This window comes from Salmo salar, chromosome ssa05 (genome assembly GCF_905237065.1).
Source record: "Salmo salar chromosome ssa05, Ssal_v3.1, whole genome shotgun sequence".
Taxonomy (NCBI): Eukaryota; Metazoa; Chordata; class Actinopteri; order Salmoniformes; family Salmonidae; genus Salmo; species Salmo salar.
In genome coordinates, this window is record NC_059446.1 from 9,602,695 (window position 1) to 9,621,363 (window position 18,669).

The following is an 18,669-nucleotide window of genomic DNA, read 5'->3' on the forward strand; positions in this document are numbered from 1 at the left end:
TGGAAAGAATGTTTTCAGAGTTGGTAAAAATCACTATAGCCAATCATAGACGAGCACATAGTTAAAGACAACAAATACGACCAATCAGGGGCTTGGTTGTAGTTGAAACGTTTGCAAATGGCACAACGACGTTTCTTTTTCTCCACTAGATGGTGCCACTACATCAGTTTATGTTTATTTGAAGAGTTCGTAACTTTCTACTGTGACGGCCCACCACAAGGTTGCAAATAAAAACTATGAAAATAAAAGCTGAAATATTTACTTCACAAAAAAAAAATAAAAAAAAAATACTAAATGACACAAACGGAACAATTCAAAAGCATCCGAAGGAAAAGCAAAGCTAAAAATATGTTTTAAGCTTTCTTTTCAATTTGTCCACAGATCAAATCAAACTTTATTTGTAACATTCGCCGAATACAACAAGTGTAGACCTTACCGTGAAATGCTTACTTACAAGCCCTTAATCAGCAGTGCAGTTCAAGAAGAGTTAAGAAAATATTTACCAAGTAGACTAAAATAAAAAGTAACACAATAACCAGGCTATATACGGGGGCACTGGTACTGAGTCAGTGTGCAGGGGTACAGGTTAGTTGAGGTAATTTGTATATGTAGGTGGGGTTGAAGTGACTATGCATAGAGAATGAACAGTGAGTAGCAGTAGTGTACAAAAGGGGGGGGCATCAATGTAAATTGTCCGGTGGCGATTTTATGAATTGTTCAGCAGTCTTATGGCTTGTGGGTGGAAGCTGTTGAGGAGTCTTTTGGTCCTAGACTTGGCGCTCAGGTACCACTTGCCGTGCGGTAGCAGATAAAACAGTCTATAACTTGGGTGACTAGAGTCTCTGACAATTTTATGGGCTTTCCTATTATCTTGGTCCTGGATGGCTGGAAGCTTGGCCCCAGTGATGTACTGGGCCGTTCGCACTACCCTCTGTAGTACCTTACGGTCAGAAGCCTGCGCATTTGCCATACCAGGCGGTGATGCAACCGGTCAGGATGCTCTCGATGGTGCAGCTTTAGAACCTTTTGAGAATCTGGGGACCCGTGCCAAATCTTTTCAGTCTCCTGAGGGGGAAAAGGTTTTGTCGTGCCATCTTCACGACTGCCTTGGTATGTTTGGACCATGATAGTTCGTTGGTGATGTGGACACCAAGGAACTTGAAACTCTCGACCCGCTCCACTACAGCCCCGTTGATGTTAATGGGGGGCCTATTCAGCCCGCCGTTTCCTGTAGTCCACGATCAGCTCCTTTGTCTTGCGCACGTTGAGGGAGAGGTTGTTGTCCTGGCACCACACTGCCAGGTCTCTGACCTCCTCCCTATAGGCTGTCTCATCGTTGTTGGTGATCAGGCCTACCACTGTTGTGTCGTCAGCAAACTTAATAATGATTTTGGAGTCGTTTTGGCCACACAGTCGTCAGTGAACAGGGAATACAGGAGGGGACTAAGTACACACCCCTGAGGGGCCCCAGTGTTAAGGGTCAGCGTGGCAGACGTGTTGTTGCCTACTCTTACCACCTGGGGGCGGCCCGTCAGGAAGACCAGGATCCAGTTGCAGTGGGAGGTGTTTAGTCCCAGGGTCCTTAGCTTAGTGATGAGCTTCATGGGCACTATGGTGTTGAACACTGAGCTGTAGTCAATGAACAGCATTCTCACATAGGTGTTCCTTTTGTCCAGGTGAGAAAGGGCAGTGTGGACTGCAATTGAGATTGCGTCATCTGTGGATCTGTTGGGGCGGTATGCAAATTGGAGTGGGTCCAGGGTGTCCGGGAGGATGGTGTTGATGTGAGCCATGACCAGCCTTTCAAAGCACTTCATGGCTACAGTTTCGGCCCCCCTCAGGTTCTCTGGCAGGCTCTTCCAGAGGCTGGGGGGCGCAATAACTAATAGCTGCCTCTCCATGCCTCTTGGTTCTAGGCTTTGGGATACTTAAAAGGCCAGAGGACCTGAGGGACCTAGTGTGTACGTAACTTAAAAGCATGTCTGACATGTATTGGGGTGCATATTCATGGATGGATTTAAAAACCAATAGAAGAATCTTAAAATTAATTCTAAAGCTCACAGGCACCCAGTGCAGAGACCTTAAAACCGATGTAATGTGTTCTCTCCATCTGGTCTTGGACAGTACCCGTGCTGCAGCATTCTGTAGGGTTTGCAGTTGACCAATGGCTTTCTTGGGTAGACCAGACAGAGCATTACAGTAGTCAACCCTGCTTGTCATTTTTTTTATTTAACCTTTATTTAACTAGGCAAGTCAAGCTTTTTGTGCATACGGAACATTTCTAGGATCTTTTGTTTCAGCTCATGAAACATGGGACCAACACTTTACATGTTTTGGTTATATTTTTGTTCAGTATAATTTCTGTTATAATGAAGCTTTGTATGTTTGCTCTCTAGACACAGTGACTTACTTTTCTACTTTGTCTTCAGATTTAACATCAAAACAATAAAGAAGGGGTCCTACCACTGTGCACCCAGGGGGGCCCCAGGACTGACAACATTATCAAGGATCCCCAGTAGTTCCTGCCAAGGCAGCAGCTACTCTTTGCTTTTTTTTTTAGAGAGAATTTTGGAGTACATCCAACCAACCTCACAAGCGCAGACCACGTGTAACCACGCCAGCCCAGGACCTTCACATCCAGCTTCTTCACCTGCGGGATCGTCTGAGACCAGCCACCGGACAACTGATGAAACTGTGGGTTTTCATAACCGAAGAATTTCTGCACAAACTGTCAGAAAACATCTCAGGAAGGCTAACCCCATGGTGAAGGTGGGGTTGTGGTATGGGCATGCATAAGCTACGGACAATGTACACAATTTAATTTTTGGCAATTTGAATAAACAGAGATACCGTGACGAGATCCTGAGGCCCATTGTCGTTCCATTCATCTGCCGGCATCGCCTCATATTTCAGCATGATAATGCACAGCCCCATGTCGTAAGGATCTGTACACAATTCCTAGAAGCTGAAAACATCCGAGTTCTTCCACGCCCTGCATATTCAGCAGACATGTCACCCATTGAGCATGTTTGGGATGCTCTGGATTGACATGTACGACTGCGTGTTCCAGTTCCCTCCAATATCCAGAAACTTCGCACATCCATTGAAGAGGAGTGGGAGAACATTCCACAGGCCACAATCAACAGCCTGATCAACTCTATGTGAAGGAGATGTCGCGCTGAATGAGGCAAATGGTGGTCACACCAGATACTGACTGGTTTTCTGATCCACGTCCCTACTTTTTTTTTTTTTTTTTTTAACAGCGAAACTTGATGTCTTGAGACATGTTAAAGGTCCCGAACAGTCATTCTAATTCCCATGCCTTTTGATTGACTCCAATATCACCCATAATATTTTTTGGGGGATAGAAATGATACATTTGACAAAGTACTTTTTATCTCATGACTAACTACCAGGAAGTTTGAAAAGGCAGACTCAGTGGGTGGGGAGCTTACAGTGACTTCGGAAAGTATTCAGACCCCTTGACTTTTTCCACATTTTGTTATGTTACAACCTTGTTCTAAAATTTGATTTAAATAAAACAATTTCCTCAGAAATCTACACACACAATAATACCCCATAATGACAATGCGAAAACAGGTTTTTAGACATTTTTGCAAATATATTAAATAAAAAAAAACAGGTATTCAGACCCTTGCTATGACACTTGAAATTGAGCTCAGGTGCGTCCTGTTTCCACTGATCATCCTTGAGATGTTTCTACAACTTGATTGGAGTCTACCTGTGGTAAATTAAATTGATTGGACATGATTAGCAAAAACTTAAAAAAAAAAAGTATTTGTCATTATGGGGTATTGTGTGTAGATTGACGACAGTTGTTTGATATGTCTATGTCAAGCAACTTGGATACAGTGAACAGTGTTGCAGTAAAATCATTTTAATTTGTTTCAATGATGTCAATTTTTGGTTTTTATATACATCTCCCGTTTGGTATGTCTCTTGTGATAAGGTTCACAGCAGCACTGACTGATGTGTTGGCATGACAACTGGGTGAAAGTTTTGAACGAACCCCCCTCCCCCCTCCCTTTTGTTCCATGCTGGCTGAAGACCATGCTAGCTGGTAACTAGCTAACACCAGACACAATTTTAGCACAAGTAGCGTAGCTATCTAGCCATATATACTATGCCCCTTTGCAAACACGCCTTCTCCGATGTTGGTTACAAGGCGGTACTTATTTAAATTAGATAGGAGAATGTCATGTTGCCATTGGTGTATTAAAATAGAAGTTAAGGTGATGTCCCCTTAATAATGAATCCAAGTGTTTGACATGGGGGATGGAACTAGAGGTCGACCGATTAGGATTTTTCAACGCCGATATGATACCGATTCTTGGAGGACCAAAAAAAGCTGACACCGATTTAAAAAAATTATATATAATATATATATATATATATATATATATATATATATATATATATATATATATATATATATATATATATAAATAAAAATAAAAATCGTCCGATTAAATCGTAATAATGACAATTACAACAATACTGAATGAACAGTTATTTTAACTTAATATAATACATCAATAAAATCAATTTAGTCTCAAATAAATAATGAAACATGTTCAATTTGGTATAAATAATGCAAAAACACAGTTTTGGAGAAGAAAGTAAAAGTGCAATATGTGCCATGTAAAAAAGCTAACGTTTAAGTTCCTTGCTCAGAACATATGAAAGCTGGTGGTTCCTTTTAACATGAGTCTTCAATATTCCCAGGTAAGAAGTTTTAGGTTGTAGTTATTATAGGACTATTTCTCTCTATACCATTTGTATTTCATATACCTTTGACTATTGGATGTTCTAATAGGTACTTTAGTACTGCCAGCCTGATCTCGGGAGTTGATAGGCTTGAAGTCATAAACAGCGCAATGCGTGAAGCACAGCTGGCTACCTCTACCGCAGTCAACAGCACTGCACCCCCCACAGCTACTCGCCCAAGCCTTCCCCATTTCTCCTTCTCTCAAATCCATTCAGCTGATGTTCTGAAAGAGCTGCAAAATCTGGACCCCTACAAATCAGCCGGGCTAGACAATCTGGACCCTTTCTTTCTAAAATGATCTGCCGAAATTGTTGCAACCCCTATTACTAGCCTGTTAAACCTCTCTTTCGTGTCGTCTGAGATTCCCAAAGATTGGAAAGCAGCTGCTGTCATCCCCCCTCTTCAAAGGAGGGGACACTCTTGACCCAAACTGCTACAGACCTATATCTATCCTACCTTGCCTTTCTAAGGTCTTCGAAAGCCAAGTCAACAAACAGATTACCGACGATTTCGAATCCCACCGCACCTTCTCCGCTATGCAATCTGGTTTCAGAGCTGGTCATGGGTGCACCTCAGCCACGCTCAAGGTCCTAAACGATATTGTTACCGCCATCGATAAAAAACAATACTGTGCTGCCGTATTCATTGACCTGGCCAAAGCTTTCGACTCTGTCAATCACCACATCCTCATCGGCAGACTCAATAGCCTTGGTTTCTCAAATGATTGCCTCGCCTGGTTCACCAACTACTTCTCTGATAGAGTTCAGTGTGTCAAATCGGAGGGTCTGTTGTCCGGGCCTCTGGTAGTCTCTATGGGGGTGCCACAGGGTTCAATTCTTGGGCCAACTCTTTTCTCTGTATACATCAATGATGTCGCTCTTGCTGCTGGTGAGTCTCTGATCCACCTCTACGCAGACGACACCATTCTGTATACTTCTGGCCCTTCTTTGGACACTGTGTTAACAACCCTCCAGACGAGCTTCAATGCCATACAACTCTCCTTCCGTGGCCTCCAACTGCTCTTAAATACAAGTAAAACTAAATGCATGCTCTTCAACCGATCGCTGCCCGCCTGTCCAGCATCACTACTCTGGACGGCTCTGACTTAGAATATGTGGACAACTACAAATACCTAGGTGTCTGGTAAGACTGTAAACTCTCCTTCCAGACTCACATCAAACATCTCCAATCCAAAGTTAAATCTAGCATTGGCTTCCTATTTCGCAACAAAGCATCCTTCACTCATGCTGCCAAACATACCCTCGTAAAACTGACCATCCTACCGATCCTCGACTTCGGCGATGTCATTTACAAAATAGCCTCCAATACCCTACTCAACAAACTGGATGCAGTCTATCACAGTGCCATCCGTTTTGTCACCAAAGCCCCATATACTACCCACCACTGCGACCTATACGCTCTCGTTGGCTGGCCCTGGCTTCATACTCGTTGCCAAACCCACTGGCTCCAGGTCATCTACAAGACCCTGCTAGGTAAAGTCCCCCCTTATCTCCGCTCACTGGTCACCATAGCAGCACCCACCTGTAGCACGCGCTCCAGCAGGTATATCTCTCTGGTCACCCCCAAAGCCAATTCCTCCTTTGGCCGTCTCTCCTTCCAGTTCTCTGCTGCCAATGACTGGAACGAACTACAAAAATCTCTGAAACTGGAAACACTTATCTCCCTCACTAGCTTTAAGCACCAGCTGTCAGAGCAGCTCACAGATCACTGCACCTGTACATAGCCCATCTATAATTTAGCCCAAACAACTACCTCTTCCCCAACTGTATTTATTTATTTTGCTCCTTTGCACCCCATTATTTCTACTTTGCACTTTCTTCTACTACAAATCTACCATTCCAGTGTTTTACTTGCTATATTGTATTTACTTTGCCACCATGGCCTTTTTGCCTTTACCTCCCTTATCTCACCTCATTTGCTCACATTGTATATAGACTTATTTTCTACTGTATTATTTACTGTATGTTTGTTTTACTCCGTGTGTAACTCTGTGTTGTTGTATGTTGTCGAACTGCTTTGCTTTATCTTGGCCAGGTCGCAAAAAAACAATGAATGAATGCTTACGAGCCTGCTGCTGCCTACCACCGCTCAGTCAGACTGCTCTATCAAATCATAGACTTAATTATAACATAATAACACACAGAAATACGAGCCTTAGGTCATTAATAATATGGTCAAATCCGGAAACGATCATTTTGAAAACAAAACGTTTATTCTTTCAGTGAAATACGGAACCGTTCCGTATTTTATCTAACGGGTGGCATCCCTACGTCTAAATATTCCTGTTACATTGCACAACCTTCAATGTTATGTAATAATTAAGTAAAATTCTGGCAAATTAATTATGGTCTTTGTTAGGAAGAAATGGTCTTCACACAGTTCGCAACGAGCCAGGCGGCCCAAACTGCTGCATATACCCTGACTCTGTTTGCACTGAACGCAAGAGAAGTGACACAATTTCTCTAGTTAAAATTAAATTCATGTTAGCAGGCAATATTAACTAAATATGCAGGTTTAAAAATATATACATGCGTATTGATTTTAAGAAAGGCATTGATGTTTATGGTTAGGTACACATGGTGCAACAACAGTGCTTTTTTTCGCGAATGCGCTTGTTAAATCATCCGTTTGGCGAAGTAGGCTGTGATTCAATGATAAATTAACAGGCATCGCATTGATTATATGCAACACAGGACAAGCTAGATAAACTAGTAATATCATCAACCATGTGTAGTTAACTAGTGATTATGTGAAATTGATTGTTTTTTTTATAAGATACGTTTAATGCTAGCTAGCACCTTACCTTGGCTCCTTGCTTCACTTGCATAACAGGTAGTCAGCCTGCCACGCAGTCTCCTCGTGGAATGCAATGTAATCGGCCATGATCGGTGTCCAAAAATGCCGATTAGCGATTGTTATGAATACTTGAAATCGGCCCTAATTAATCGGCCATTCCGATTAATCGGTCGACCTCTAGATGGAACCAGTAACTTTATGATCAAACTTTATCAATGTAGAGGCAACAGTCATTATTCATACTTTGGTCATCATACTTTGATCTGGTTTCATCCAAATATCATCTAATTTAATTTAACATTATTTTGACTGTTCATGACCTTTAAGATTGAAGGTGGTGATAAGGCTGAGATATCATTGAAGTTAAAATTTGACATGATCCCTTCCTCTCTCTCTGATCTCCCATGGACTCCATAGGCAAATGTAACAACCTGGAATTAGAGATTTTTTTTGCTAATTTAGCTAAGCTAATGACAGTTGTTAGCTAAACAGAGTCTTCAATATAAATTGTGGCATTGCTAAAACAAGATGTCAAAACATAATTCTTAATATTGACAAAATATTATTCTGGAGTAACATACATTTATAAACTGAACACAAGTACAAACGCAACATGTAAAGCTTTGGTTTCATGAGCTGAAATAAAAGATCCCAGAAATGTTCCATACGCACAAAAAGCCTATTTCTCACAACACAATGCCAGAGATTTCTCAAGTTTTGAGGGAGCATGCAATTGGCATGCTGACTACAGGAATGACCACCAGAACTGTTGCCAGGTAACTTAATGTTAATTTCTCTAATAATGTAGTTTTTTCTCAACCGGCCTCACAACCGCAGACCACGTGTAACCACATCAGCCCAGGACTTCCACATCCGGCTTTTTTACCTGCGGAATCGCCTGAGACTAGCCACCCGTACAGCTGATGAAACTGAAGAGTATGTCTGTCTTTAATAAAGCCCTTTTGTGGGGTAAAACTCATTCTGATTGGCTGGGCCTGGGTCCTCTGTGGGTGGGCCTGGCTCCCAAGTGGTTGGACCAATGCCCACCCATGGCTTCGCCCCTGCCCAGTCATGTGAAATCCATAGATTAGGGTATAATTAATTTATTTCGATTCCCTGATTTCCTTATATGAACTGTAACTCAGTAAAATTGTTGAAATTGTTGCTTTTATATTTCTCAGTATACATTCAAATGCTTTGCTTGCTTACCTCAAGTTGAACATCTGATTGTAAATCCTCCAGGTTTGCCGGGCTGTTTTGAGACTTGTATCAACTGTCAGTTAACTAAAGAAAGTTCCGTGAATTTAATATGTTAAACAATCCTAAATTCCAAACTTTATGAACAGGAATATGAGTGCAGGCCAGAGTGATCCTCACATGTATTTCAATTATGTTTTGTTTGCCTTTTGTGATAATGTTTTGAATTCAAATGTAAAAGAGTGGCCTTGACACTGAGAAGACGCCACATGAGGCTGTCCAACCAGAGAGAGTCTCTCTAGGCAGCCTTCTCTGGAGTAATCTCTGTCTCTCTGTCAGTGGTTTTCATTATTTTCTCTTATGTTTCTTGAATAATTTCTTCTTATTCAATTATATAGACATTCATAAAATGTGTCAGGTGCTGTCTAAATGTATTTTTATTTAACTAGGCAAGTCAGTTAGGAACAAATACTTATTTACAATGACCTCCTACCCCGTCAAACCCGGACGACGCTGGGCCGCCCTATGGGACTCCCAATCACGGCCAGTTGTGATACAGCCTGGAATCGAACCAGGGTGTCTGTCGTGACGCCTCTAGCACTGAGAAGCAGTGCCTTAGACCGCTGCGCCACTCGGGAGCCCAATATATAGCCCTAAATAACAATAGTGTCTTGAGACGTCCCATAGCATTGCAAGTCTTCAAGACATGGCACAAAATAGCATGGGGGTGGCTTGAGACACATTATCTCAATACACGTTTTAGAAATATCTTCTTAAAACACGTCTTCAAAACAGCAATGTTTCAAAACATGTCTCAAAGCGTTTTGAAATGTCTCGAGACACACAGTTGAAGGCTCGGCATGAAAGTAATGAGGTTACGTTACTAATTTGGGGTAATCCACAAAACTACGCTACTGATGACAATTTTGGACAGGTAGTCCTAACTAGTAAGTGTAACGGATTACATTTAAAAAGTAACTTACCCAACCCCTGGTTGCACCAGAGGCTTGACCACTCTACAAGAGTTGCTGGTTTTATGAACTGGACAGGAACAGAATTATCAACAAAACTGTTTACATTTATTTATGTTAGTAGTCAATGTTGGTTTAACTTTTTAAAATACATTTAATCCCTGGGACAATACATTCATCTGATCATGCCCAGCGTGTCTTCAAGAAGCCCCAGTAAATTCCTCAGCAGCATGTGGACACAGACACCAGCCACCCAATGAAGACAAGAGCAGGGTGAGGAATCTCCACCATGAATACAACACACACACACACACACACACACACACACACACACACACACACTCTCCATCAACAGACAAATGAAAAAGAAGCCGGCCACCCTACGTCTTAGCTTCACAAACAAAGCCTGGAGAGAATGGTCCACTACTGGCCCTAACCCCACCCTGCCATACCTCCCACTGCACCCTGCCATACCTCCCACTGCACCATACCTCCCACTGCACCATACCTCCCACTGCACCCCGCCATACCTCCCACTGCATCCACTGCACCATACCTCCCACTGCGCCATACCTCCCACTGCACCATACCTCCCACTGCACCCCGCCATACCTCCCACTGCACCCTGCCATACCTCCCACTGCACCATACCTCCCACTGCACCCTGCCATACCTCCCACTGCACCCCGCCATACCTCCCACTGCACATACCTCCCACTGCACCCCGCCATACCTCCCACTGCACCATACCTCCCACTGCACCATACCTCCCACTGCACCATACCTCCCACTGCACCCCGCCATACCTCCCACTGCACCATACCTCCCACTGCACCATACCTCCCACTGCACCATACCTCCCACTGACACCATACCTCCCACTGCACCATACCTCCCACTGCACCATACCTCCCACTGCACCCCGCCATACCTCCCACTGCACCCCGCCATACCTCCCACTGCACCCCGCCATACCTCCCACTGCACCATACCTCCCACTGCACCATACCTCCCACTGCACCATACCTCCCACTGCACCCCACCATACCTCCCACTGCACCCCGCCATACCTCCCACTGCACCCCGCCATACCTCCCACTGCACCCCACCATACCTCCCTCTGCACCAATACCTCCCACTGCACCCCGCCATACCTCCCACTGCACCCCGCCATACCTCCCACTGCACCCCACCATACCTCCCTCTGCACCATACCTCCCACTGCACCCCGCCATACCTCCCACTGCACCGCACCATACCTCCCACTGCACCCCGCCATACCTCCCACTGCACCCCGCCATACCTCCCACTGCACCCCGCCATACCTCCCACTGCACCCCACCATACCTCCCACTGCACCATACCTCCCACTGCACTCCCTACATACCTCCCACTGCACTCCGCCATACCTCCCACTGCACCCCGCCATACCTCCCACTGCACTCCGCCATACCTCCCACTGCACCCCGCCATACCTCCCACTGCACCCCGCCATACCTCCCACTGCACCCCGTCATACCTCCCACTGCACCCCGCCATACCTCCCACTGCACCCCGCCATACCTCCCACTGCACTCCCTACATAGGGGCTTTTTGATCTGACTACCATATCCTCCAACAGCACTATGGAATGCTGGGATAACTGAAGGAGCCATGGAGGTCATTTTGATTGTTTAAAAAAGAAAATTGCACCATATTTCACATCCCACCCTGCTTCTCCAATCGCCACTTCACTAGTCTCTACAGATGGGCTGTGTGGCTGGTGACTTCACTAGTCTCTACAGATGGGCTGTGTGGCTGGTGTCTTCACTAGTCTCTACAGATGGGCAGTGTGGCTGGTGACTTCACTAGTCTCTACAGATGGGCAGTGTGGCTGGTGTCTTCACTAGTATCTACAGATGGGCTGTGTGGCTGGTGTCTTCACTAGTATCTACAGATGGGCTGTGTGGCTGGTGTCTTCACTAGTCTCTACAGATGGGCAGTGTGGCTGGTGTCTTCACTAGTATCTACAGATGGGCTGTGTGGCTGGTGTCTTCACTAGTCTCTACAGATGGGCTGTGTGGCTGGTGTCTTCACTAGTCTCTACAGATGGGCAGTGTGGCTGGTGTCTTCATTAGTCTCTACAGATGGGCAGTGTGGCTGGTGTCTTCATTAGTCTCTACAGATGGGCAGTGTGGCTGGTGTCTTCATTAGTCTCTACAGATGGGCTGTGTGGCTGGTCTTCACTAGTCTCTACAGATGGGCTGTGTGGCTGGTGTCTTCACTAGTTTCTACAGATGGGCTGTGTGGCTGGTGTCTTCATTAGTCTCTACAGATGGGCTGTGTGGCTGGTGTCTTCATTAGTCTCTACAGATGGGCTGTGTGGCTGGTCTTCACTAGTCTCTACAGATGGGCTGTGTGGCTGGTGACTTCACTAGTTTCTACAGATGGGCTGTGTGGCTGGTGACTTCACTAGTTTCTACAGATGGGCTGTGTGGCTGGTGTCTTCACTAGTCTCTACAGATGGGCTGTGTGGCTGGTGACTTCACTAGTCTTTACAGATGGGCAGTGTGGCTGGTGTCTTCACTAGTCTTTACAGATGGGCAGTGTGGCTGGTGTCTTCACTAGTCTTTACAGATGGGCAGTGTGGCTGGTGACTTCACTAGTTTCTACAGATGGGCAGTGTGGCTGGTGTCTTCACTAGTCTTTACAGATGGGCTGTGTGGCTGGTGACTTCACTAGTCTCTACAGATGGGCAGTGTGGCTGGTGACTTCACTAGTCTCTACAGATGGGCAGTGTGGCTGGTGTCTTCACTAGTCTCTACAGATGGGCTGTGTGGCTGGTGACTTCACTAGTCTCTACAGATGGGCAGTGTGGCTGGTGACTTCACTAGTATCTACAGATGGGCAGTGTGGCTGGTGTCTTCACTAGTCTTTACAGATGGGCTGTGTGGCTGGTGACTTCACTAGTCTCCACAGATGGGCTGTGTGGCTGGTGACTTCACTAGTCTCTACAGATGGGCTGTGTGGCTGGTGACTTCACTAGTCTCTACAGATGGGCAGTGTGGCTGGTGACTTCACTAGTCTCTACAGATGGGCAGTGTGGCTGGTGTCTTCACTAGTCTTTACAGATGGGCAGTGTGGCTGGTCTTCACTAGTCTCTACAGATGGGCTGTGTGGCTGGTGACTTCACTAGTTTCTACAGATGTGCAGTGTGGCTGGTGTCTTCACTAGTCTTTACAGATGGGTTGTGTGGCTGGTGACTTCACTAGTCTCTACAGATGGGCAGTGTGGCTGGTGACTTCACTAGTCTCTACAGATGGGCAGTGTGGCTGGTGTCTTCACTAGTCTCTACAGATGGGCTGTGTGGCTGGTGACTTCACTAGTCTCTACAGATGGGCAGTGTGGCTGGTGACTTCACTAGTATCTACAGATGGGCAGTGTGGCTGGTGTCTTCACTAGTCTTTACAGATGGGCTGTGTGGCTGGTGACTTCACTAGTCTCCACAGATGGGCTGTGTGGCTGGTGACTTCACTAGTCTCTACAGATGGGCAGTGTGGCTGGTGTCTTCACTAGTCTTTACAGATGGGCAGTGTGGCTGGTGTCTTCACTAGTCTCTACAGATGGGCTGTGTGGCTGGTGTCTTCACTAGTCTCTACAGATGGGCAGTGTGGCTGGTGACTTCACTAGTCTCTACAGATGGGCAGTGTGGCTGGTGACTTCACTAGTCTCTACAGATGGGCAGTGTGGCTGGTGTCTTCACTAGTCTCTACAGATGGGCAGTGTGGCTGGTGTCTTCACTAGTCTCTACAGATGGGCAGTGTGGCTGGTGTCTTCACTAGTCTTTACAGATGGGCAGTGTGGCTGGTGTCTTCACTAGTCTCTACAGATGGGCAGTGTGGCTGGTGTCTTCACTAGTCTCTACAGATGGGCTGTGTGGCTGGTGTCTTCACTAGTCTCTACAGATGGGCAGTGTGGCTGGTGACTTCACTAGTCTTTACAGATGGGCTGTGTGGCTGGTGTCTTCACTAGTCTCTACAGATGGGCTGTGTGGCTGGTGTCTTCACTAGTCTCTACAGATGGGCTGTGTGGCTGGTGACTCCTGCTACTTGATCTCACTACATCCTCCTCCAGTGATCCCATCAGAAGCTATAGTATATGAAAAAATATAAATAAATGGACAATTATTTTTGGAAGGAATTAATTGGATGGTCATGGATGGTAATGTGTTTCACTGTGTGCTAAATGTGTGTTCATATTCATAAACCACTCTAGTCTGAGTGAGTGACAGAATGTCGTAGACCACGCTGAATGATGAATGAGACGAGGGGGTGGCGTGTGAGGACTGAAAAGAGTTGATTTGTAGAAAAATGTCTGAGGGACACTTCATATCCCTCCCCCTCGCTTTAAGTCAGCTAGACCAGGGTTTCTGGTCCTGGGCTTCATATCCCTCCCCCTCGCTTTAAGTCAGCTAGACCAGGGTTTCTGGTCCTGGGCTTCATATCCCTCCCCCTCAGTCAGCTAGACCAGGGTTTCTGGTCCTGGGCTTCATATCCCTCCCCCTCGCTTTAAGTCAGCTAGACCAGGGTTTCTGGTCCTGGGCTTCATATCCCTCCCCCTCAGTCAGCTAGACCAGGGTTTCTGGTCCTAGGCTTCATATCCCTCCCCCTCGCTTTAAGTCAGCTAGACCAGGGTTTCTGGTCCTGGGCTTCATATCCCTCCCCCTCAGTCAGCTCGACCAGGGTTTCTGGTCCTGGGCTTCATATCCCTCCCCCTCGCTTTAAGTCAGCTAGACCAGGGTTTCTGGTCCTGGGCTTCATATCCCTCCCCCTCGCTTTAAGTCAGCTAGACCAGGGTTTCTGGTCCTGGGCTTCATATCCCTCCCCCTCGCTTTAAGTCAGCTAGACCAGGGTTTCTGGTCCTGGGCTTCATATCCCTCGCTTTAAGTCAGCTCGACCAGGGTTTCTGGTCCTGGGCTTCATATCCCTCCCCCTCGCTTTAAGTCAGCTCGACCAGGGTTTCTGGTCCTGGGCTTCATATCCCTCCCCCTCAGTCAGCTAGACCAGGGTTTCTGGTCCTGGGCTTCATATCCCTCCCCCTCGCTTTAAGTCAGCTCGACCAGGGTTTCTGGTCCTGGGCCCCCTGGGTGTACTTTTAGTTTTTTCCCCCCCAGCTCTACACAGCTGATAAAATAAATAAAATAAAAATCACAGCTTGATGACTTGGGTTATTTGAATCAGCTGTGTAGTTCTAGGGCAAAGAACAAAATGGGGGGGGGGGGTTAAAAGGTAATGTTAGAATAATGTATCATTGTTTCCTATCTTCAGTGAAACATGTCAATGACCTGAAGACTGGATTGGTGGAAGGTAAGAGTGCCGCCCAAATTATGCCCTAGGGCAGCGCACCATTGGCCCAGCGTCATCTGGGTTATGGGAGGGTTTGGCCGTCACTGTAAATAACAATTTGTTCTTAACTGACTTGCCTAGTTAAATACACACACATATAGTGCACTACTTTTGACTATAGCCAATAGGTGGCCATTTGGGATTGTTTCAATAATACAATAACATGAATATCAAACAAAACAAACACCAACTCAGTGAAGATATTCAGTTCATTGTTGTTTATTTCAACAGCTCATCTGATAGAAGCCCCTTTATCTACAAAAATACTGGGACATTTCTCATGTCATTTCATTGGACAATGGTGTGGTTGTTTGGTGTTTTATCAGCACATAATCACTATAGCAATATGTGCAGTACACCAGTCAAGGCTGCAATATGCAACATAGTTATTAGTGTTCAGAGCTCTCTGCTTTCTGGCAGCAATGATCAACATTGAGTCAAACCACAAAATAATGTCAAAGAATAAGTCCTAAAAGATGAACCGGTGGTGATGCCTGTGAGAAGAGTTGTAGCCATAAACAGAATGAATTATTCTAATGCTATGGTTCTACCAACAAAAACACCTTGAGACCTCAGTGAGAAGTAGCTTTTTAGTGAGGGAAGAGAGTACTTTTACTTAAAAAACAGGGTGTTGCTCAATAGGTCATACCGTAGCAAAAATGTTTTGCAACAGAAAACGAACTTGTTCAATAAGAATGCTTATTTAGTCCCTCCCTGTTTGTCAGTCTTCTTCCGTTTGGTGCCTAATGAATATGACCCAGTACTCCACACCGACTGCATCCATCTTTATTAACACAGGAAGAACAAGACTAAATAAAACACACTTAAAAAAAAACTATACAAAGTTAAAAGGCAGAATCCTTTTGTCTATAAAAGTAGTGATGACCATACAGTGAGTGGGAGTGACAGTTCAGAAGAGATCAGTCAGGAAGATGCATTTGGTTGCTACTAAGCCCTTCATTCCATTTGTAGTAAAATACTATCTAGACTACAGTAAGGTATATGCTATATAAACGTTTAGACACATTTCAGATGCTTGCCAGATATCGTGCTAAAGCAAGTGTTCAATGAAATGGTCTCAATATCAAAGCCTAGAACATTGAGAATCAGAACACAGCCTTAGCAGTATCAGCATAGTTCAAGTATGAAAACTGTTGGGGACAAGGTACAACCATAGTAAAATGTACACATTCAAAGCATACCGACAGAAAAGGACCAGAAGTTAACACTGTTACAGATAGAAATGTGATTTCTAGAGCTTCCATCATTCCCTGCTCTACACAACAGATAGAAATGTGCTGTTTAGAACAGTTATGGGCATCTAAACATTCTGTAACGTTCCAACTGTCCTTCTGAGTGAGCCCCTGATTTAGATTTTCGGCCATCGCCACGGTAACCAGCGAGACCGCCTGTGACGCAGAAGGGGAATCTGGATGTGTTTACGTTCCAGCAGGAAGTGGAAGTTTTAGAAAATGTAGGAAGCAATTAGTGATGTTAAGCTGCAGATGGGCTGTGTGTTTCATCGACCGCGAGGTCACTGATTCCACCAGGATGCAAACAGTGTGTTTTATATATCTTAGTATGTCATTTAAAAAAAAGGCAGGTCCTCTTCCTCTGGGGGAGAAGTGAGAAACCCTCCTGGGTGCCATGCTAGCATCTACTTAAAACACACTAAATAGTAAGACAGCTGAATGGGTAACCTCCTCATTAAGGAGACGGCTGATTGGATATCATCAGCCTAACAACCTGAGCCTGAATATTCAGTTGTTATACAATGGCTTTTTGAAAACAAACAATGTGTTTCACGCCGGTATAAAGTTGTTTGTTTTTAACTTAACCAAGGAATACAAAAAAAGCAACAACGAACAAATGTGTAAATTTAAATTAAAATCACGTTTCAATGGCATCATATTCAAGTAATCTGTTACGTCAAGTCCCTGATATACGCTGTGGTTCACGGAAATAAGTCTTCAACTCACACAGAACCATCAGTTCATATAGAAGGCAGCAGCATTTCATTATGTACACGTCAACAAAGTTCCAAGCATAGAATTAGAATGCTACATTAATATTCTCTCTCGCTCAAAAGGAAGGAGGATGGGAAGAGAACCAAAACATGACAGGTATGGTAACTGTGGATTTCCTCTGCTGTGACAGAACAATGAACTCTGGCCTCCCCTCCCCATCCAGCCATTGAGGATTATGGGTAGGAATTCTCAGAGTGCCCCTATAGCACTTAATGACATAATCCCTTTATTCACTGGCATAAGAGTGATATAAAGCCTATATATACACACACACATAGCATCTTCAACTCACTGGTATGTCTGCTTATAACAAGTCATACCACTGTTCCCAAGTCAGCAGCTCAAGACTTTACTGGTCTATTTTTCCTCTTCAGTTGAGTTCATATTTTTGGATTACAGAGAGAGATCCAGCAGCACTTCATCTTCAGATGAATTCAGACAGACCTCACTCTGGTCAAAACACAGGAGGCACTGGGGAGGAATCATGCTGCATAGCCTCTGGTTCACAGTGATGACAGCATCTTAACCAGGGACATACCGTGACCATTCTACAGTGTGTTAATGCTTCTGTTCCTTTGATGTGATTGGAACACAGTGTTCAACATCAGTCAGTGGCGTCATGTCAGTGTGATGACTTCCATGGGGTCATCGGTGCCCTTCGACCTTTGCTTGCGTTTGAGCAGTCTTTCTCTCCGTCTCTGTCTGAAGGTGGGGGGCGCGGGGCGGGGGGCGGCCGAGGAGGGGGACGGGGTGCTGATGGAGAGAGAGAGGTGGTCTGCCAGGGAGCGGAGAGGAGGAGGAAGTAGTGATGGGAGAGGATTGTAGCGCTCCCTGTCCCTGGCTCGGGGCGGTTTGCTGTTCATCCTCTCCTCCGTCTCCTGGCGTCATCTGTCGAAGCAGCCCGCTGCCGTGAAGGTGTGGTGGGGGCCCACGCCCCCCAGGTACCCCCGGCTGTAGGCCATGCTGAGGCAGTGTCTCGGCTCTGCAGCCAAGGCTACCTGCATAGAGATGGGGCCCTGCAAGGCCAGCGGTGCCACCCGAGCCCCAGGCTGCAGCCCCGAAGTCAGGCTAGGATAGGAGGGGAAGGCCCCTGCTGTAGAGGTCATGGTGTCGGCCCCGGTGAGCTGCCCCATCCTGTGGCTCTGGAGGAAGTCCTGGGACATGTTGACTCCAGCAGGCCCTAAAGCCTGGGAGTCGGCTAGCGCGTGGAGCTGGGACAGGGAGGGGGGGAGGTGTGGGAAGCCCACTGGGCTGGGCTGGAAGAGGAGCTGCTGGGGGGTGGAGGAGGTGGTTGCTGGGACCGGGGAGAGGTGGGAGAGAGGAGGGTGAGACAACGGAGGGGTGGGTTTGTTGGCCTCCTTCACGTCGCTGTCATGTGCACTGTGGAGGAAAGAGACAAGAGTGTGCAATGCTGTCAAGGTAAAGGGAGGCTACTTTGAAGAATCTCAAATATAAAATACATTTTTATTTGTTGAACACTTTTT

At 45.7% G+C, this 18,669-nt stretch overlaps 1 protein-coding gene across 2 annotated transcripts in view; it reads right to left on the reverse strand.

Moving 5' to 3' along the window:
• Positions 1-15,928: 15,928 nt before the first annotated feature.
• Positions 15,929-18,669, reverse strand: part of LOC106604199 (cyclin-J) — a 35,182-nt gene continuing 32,441 nt past the window's right edge. For both annotated transcript variants that reach the window (XM_014198630.2, XM_014198631.2), the window contains exon 6: positions 15,929-18,565. In XM_014198630.2, coding sequence (XP_014054105.1) covers positions 18,070-18,565 — 496 coding nt within the window. In that variant the 3' untranslated portion in view covers positions 15,929-18,069. The remainder of the gene's footprint in view (positions 18,566-18,669) is intronic.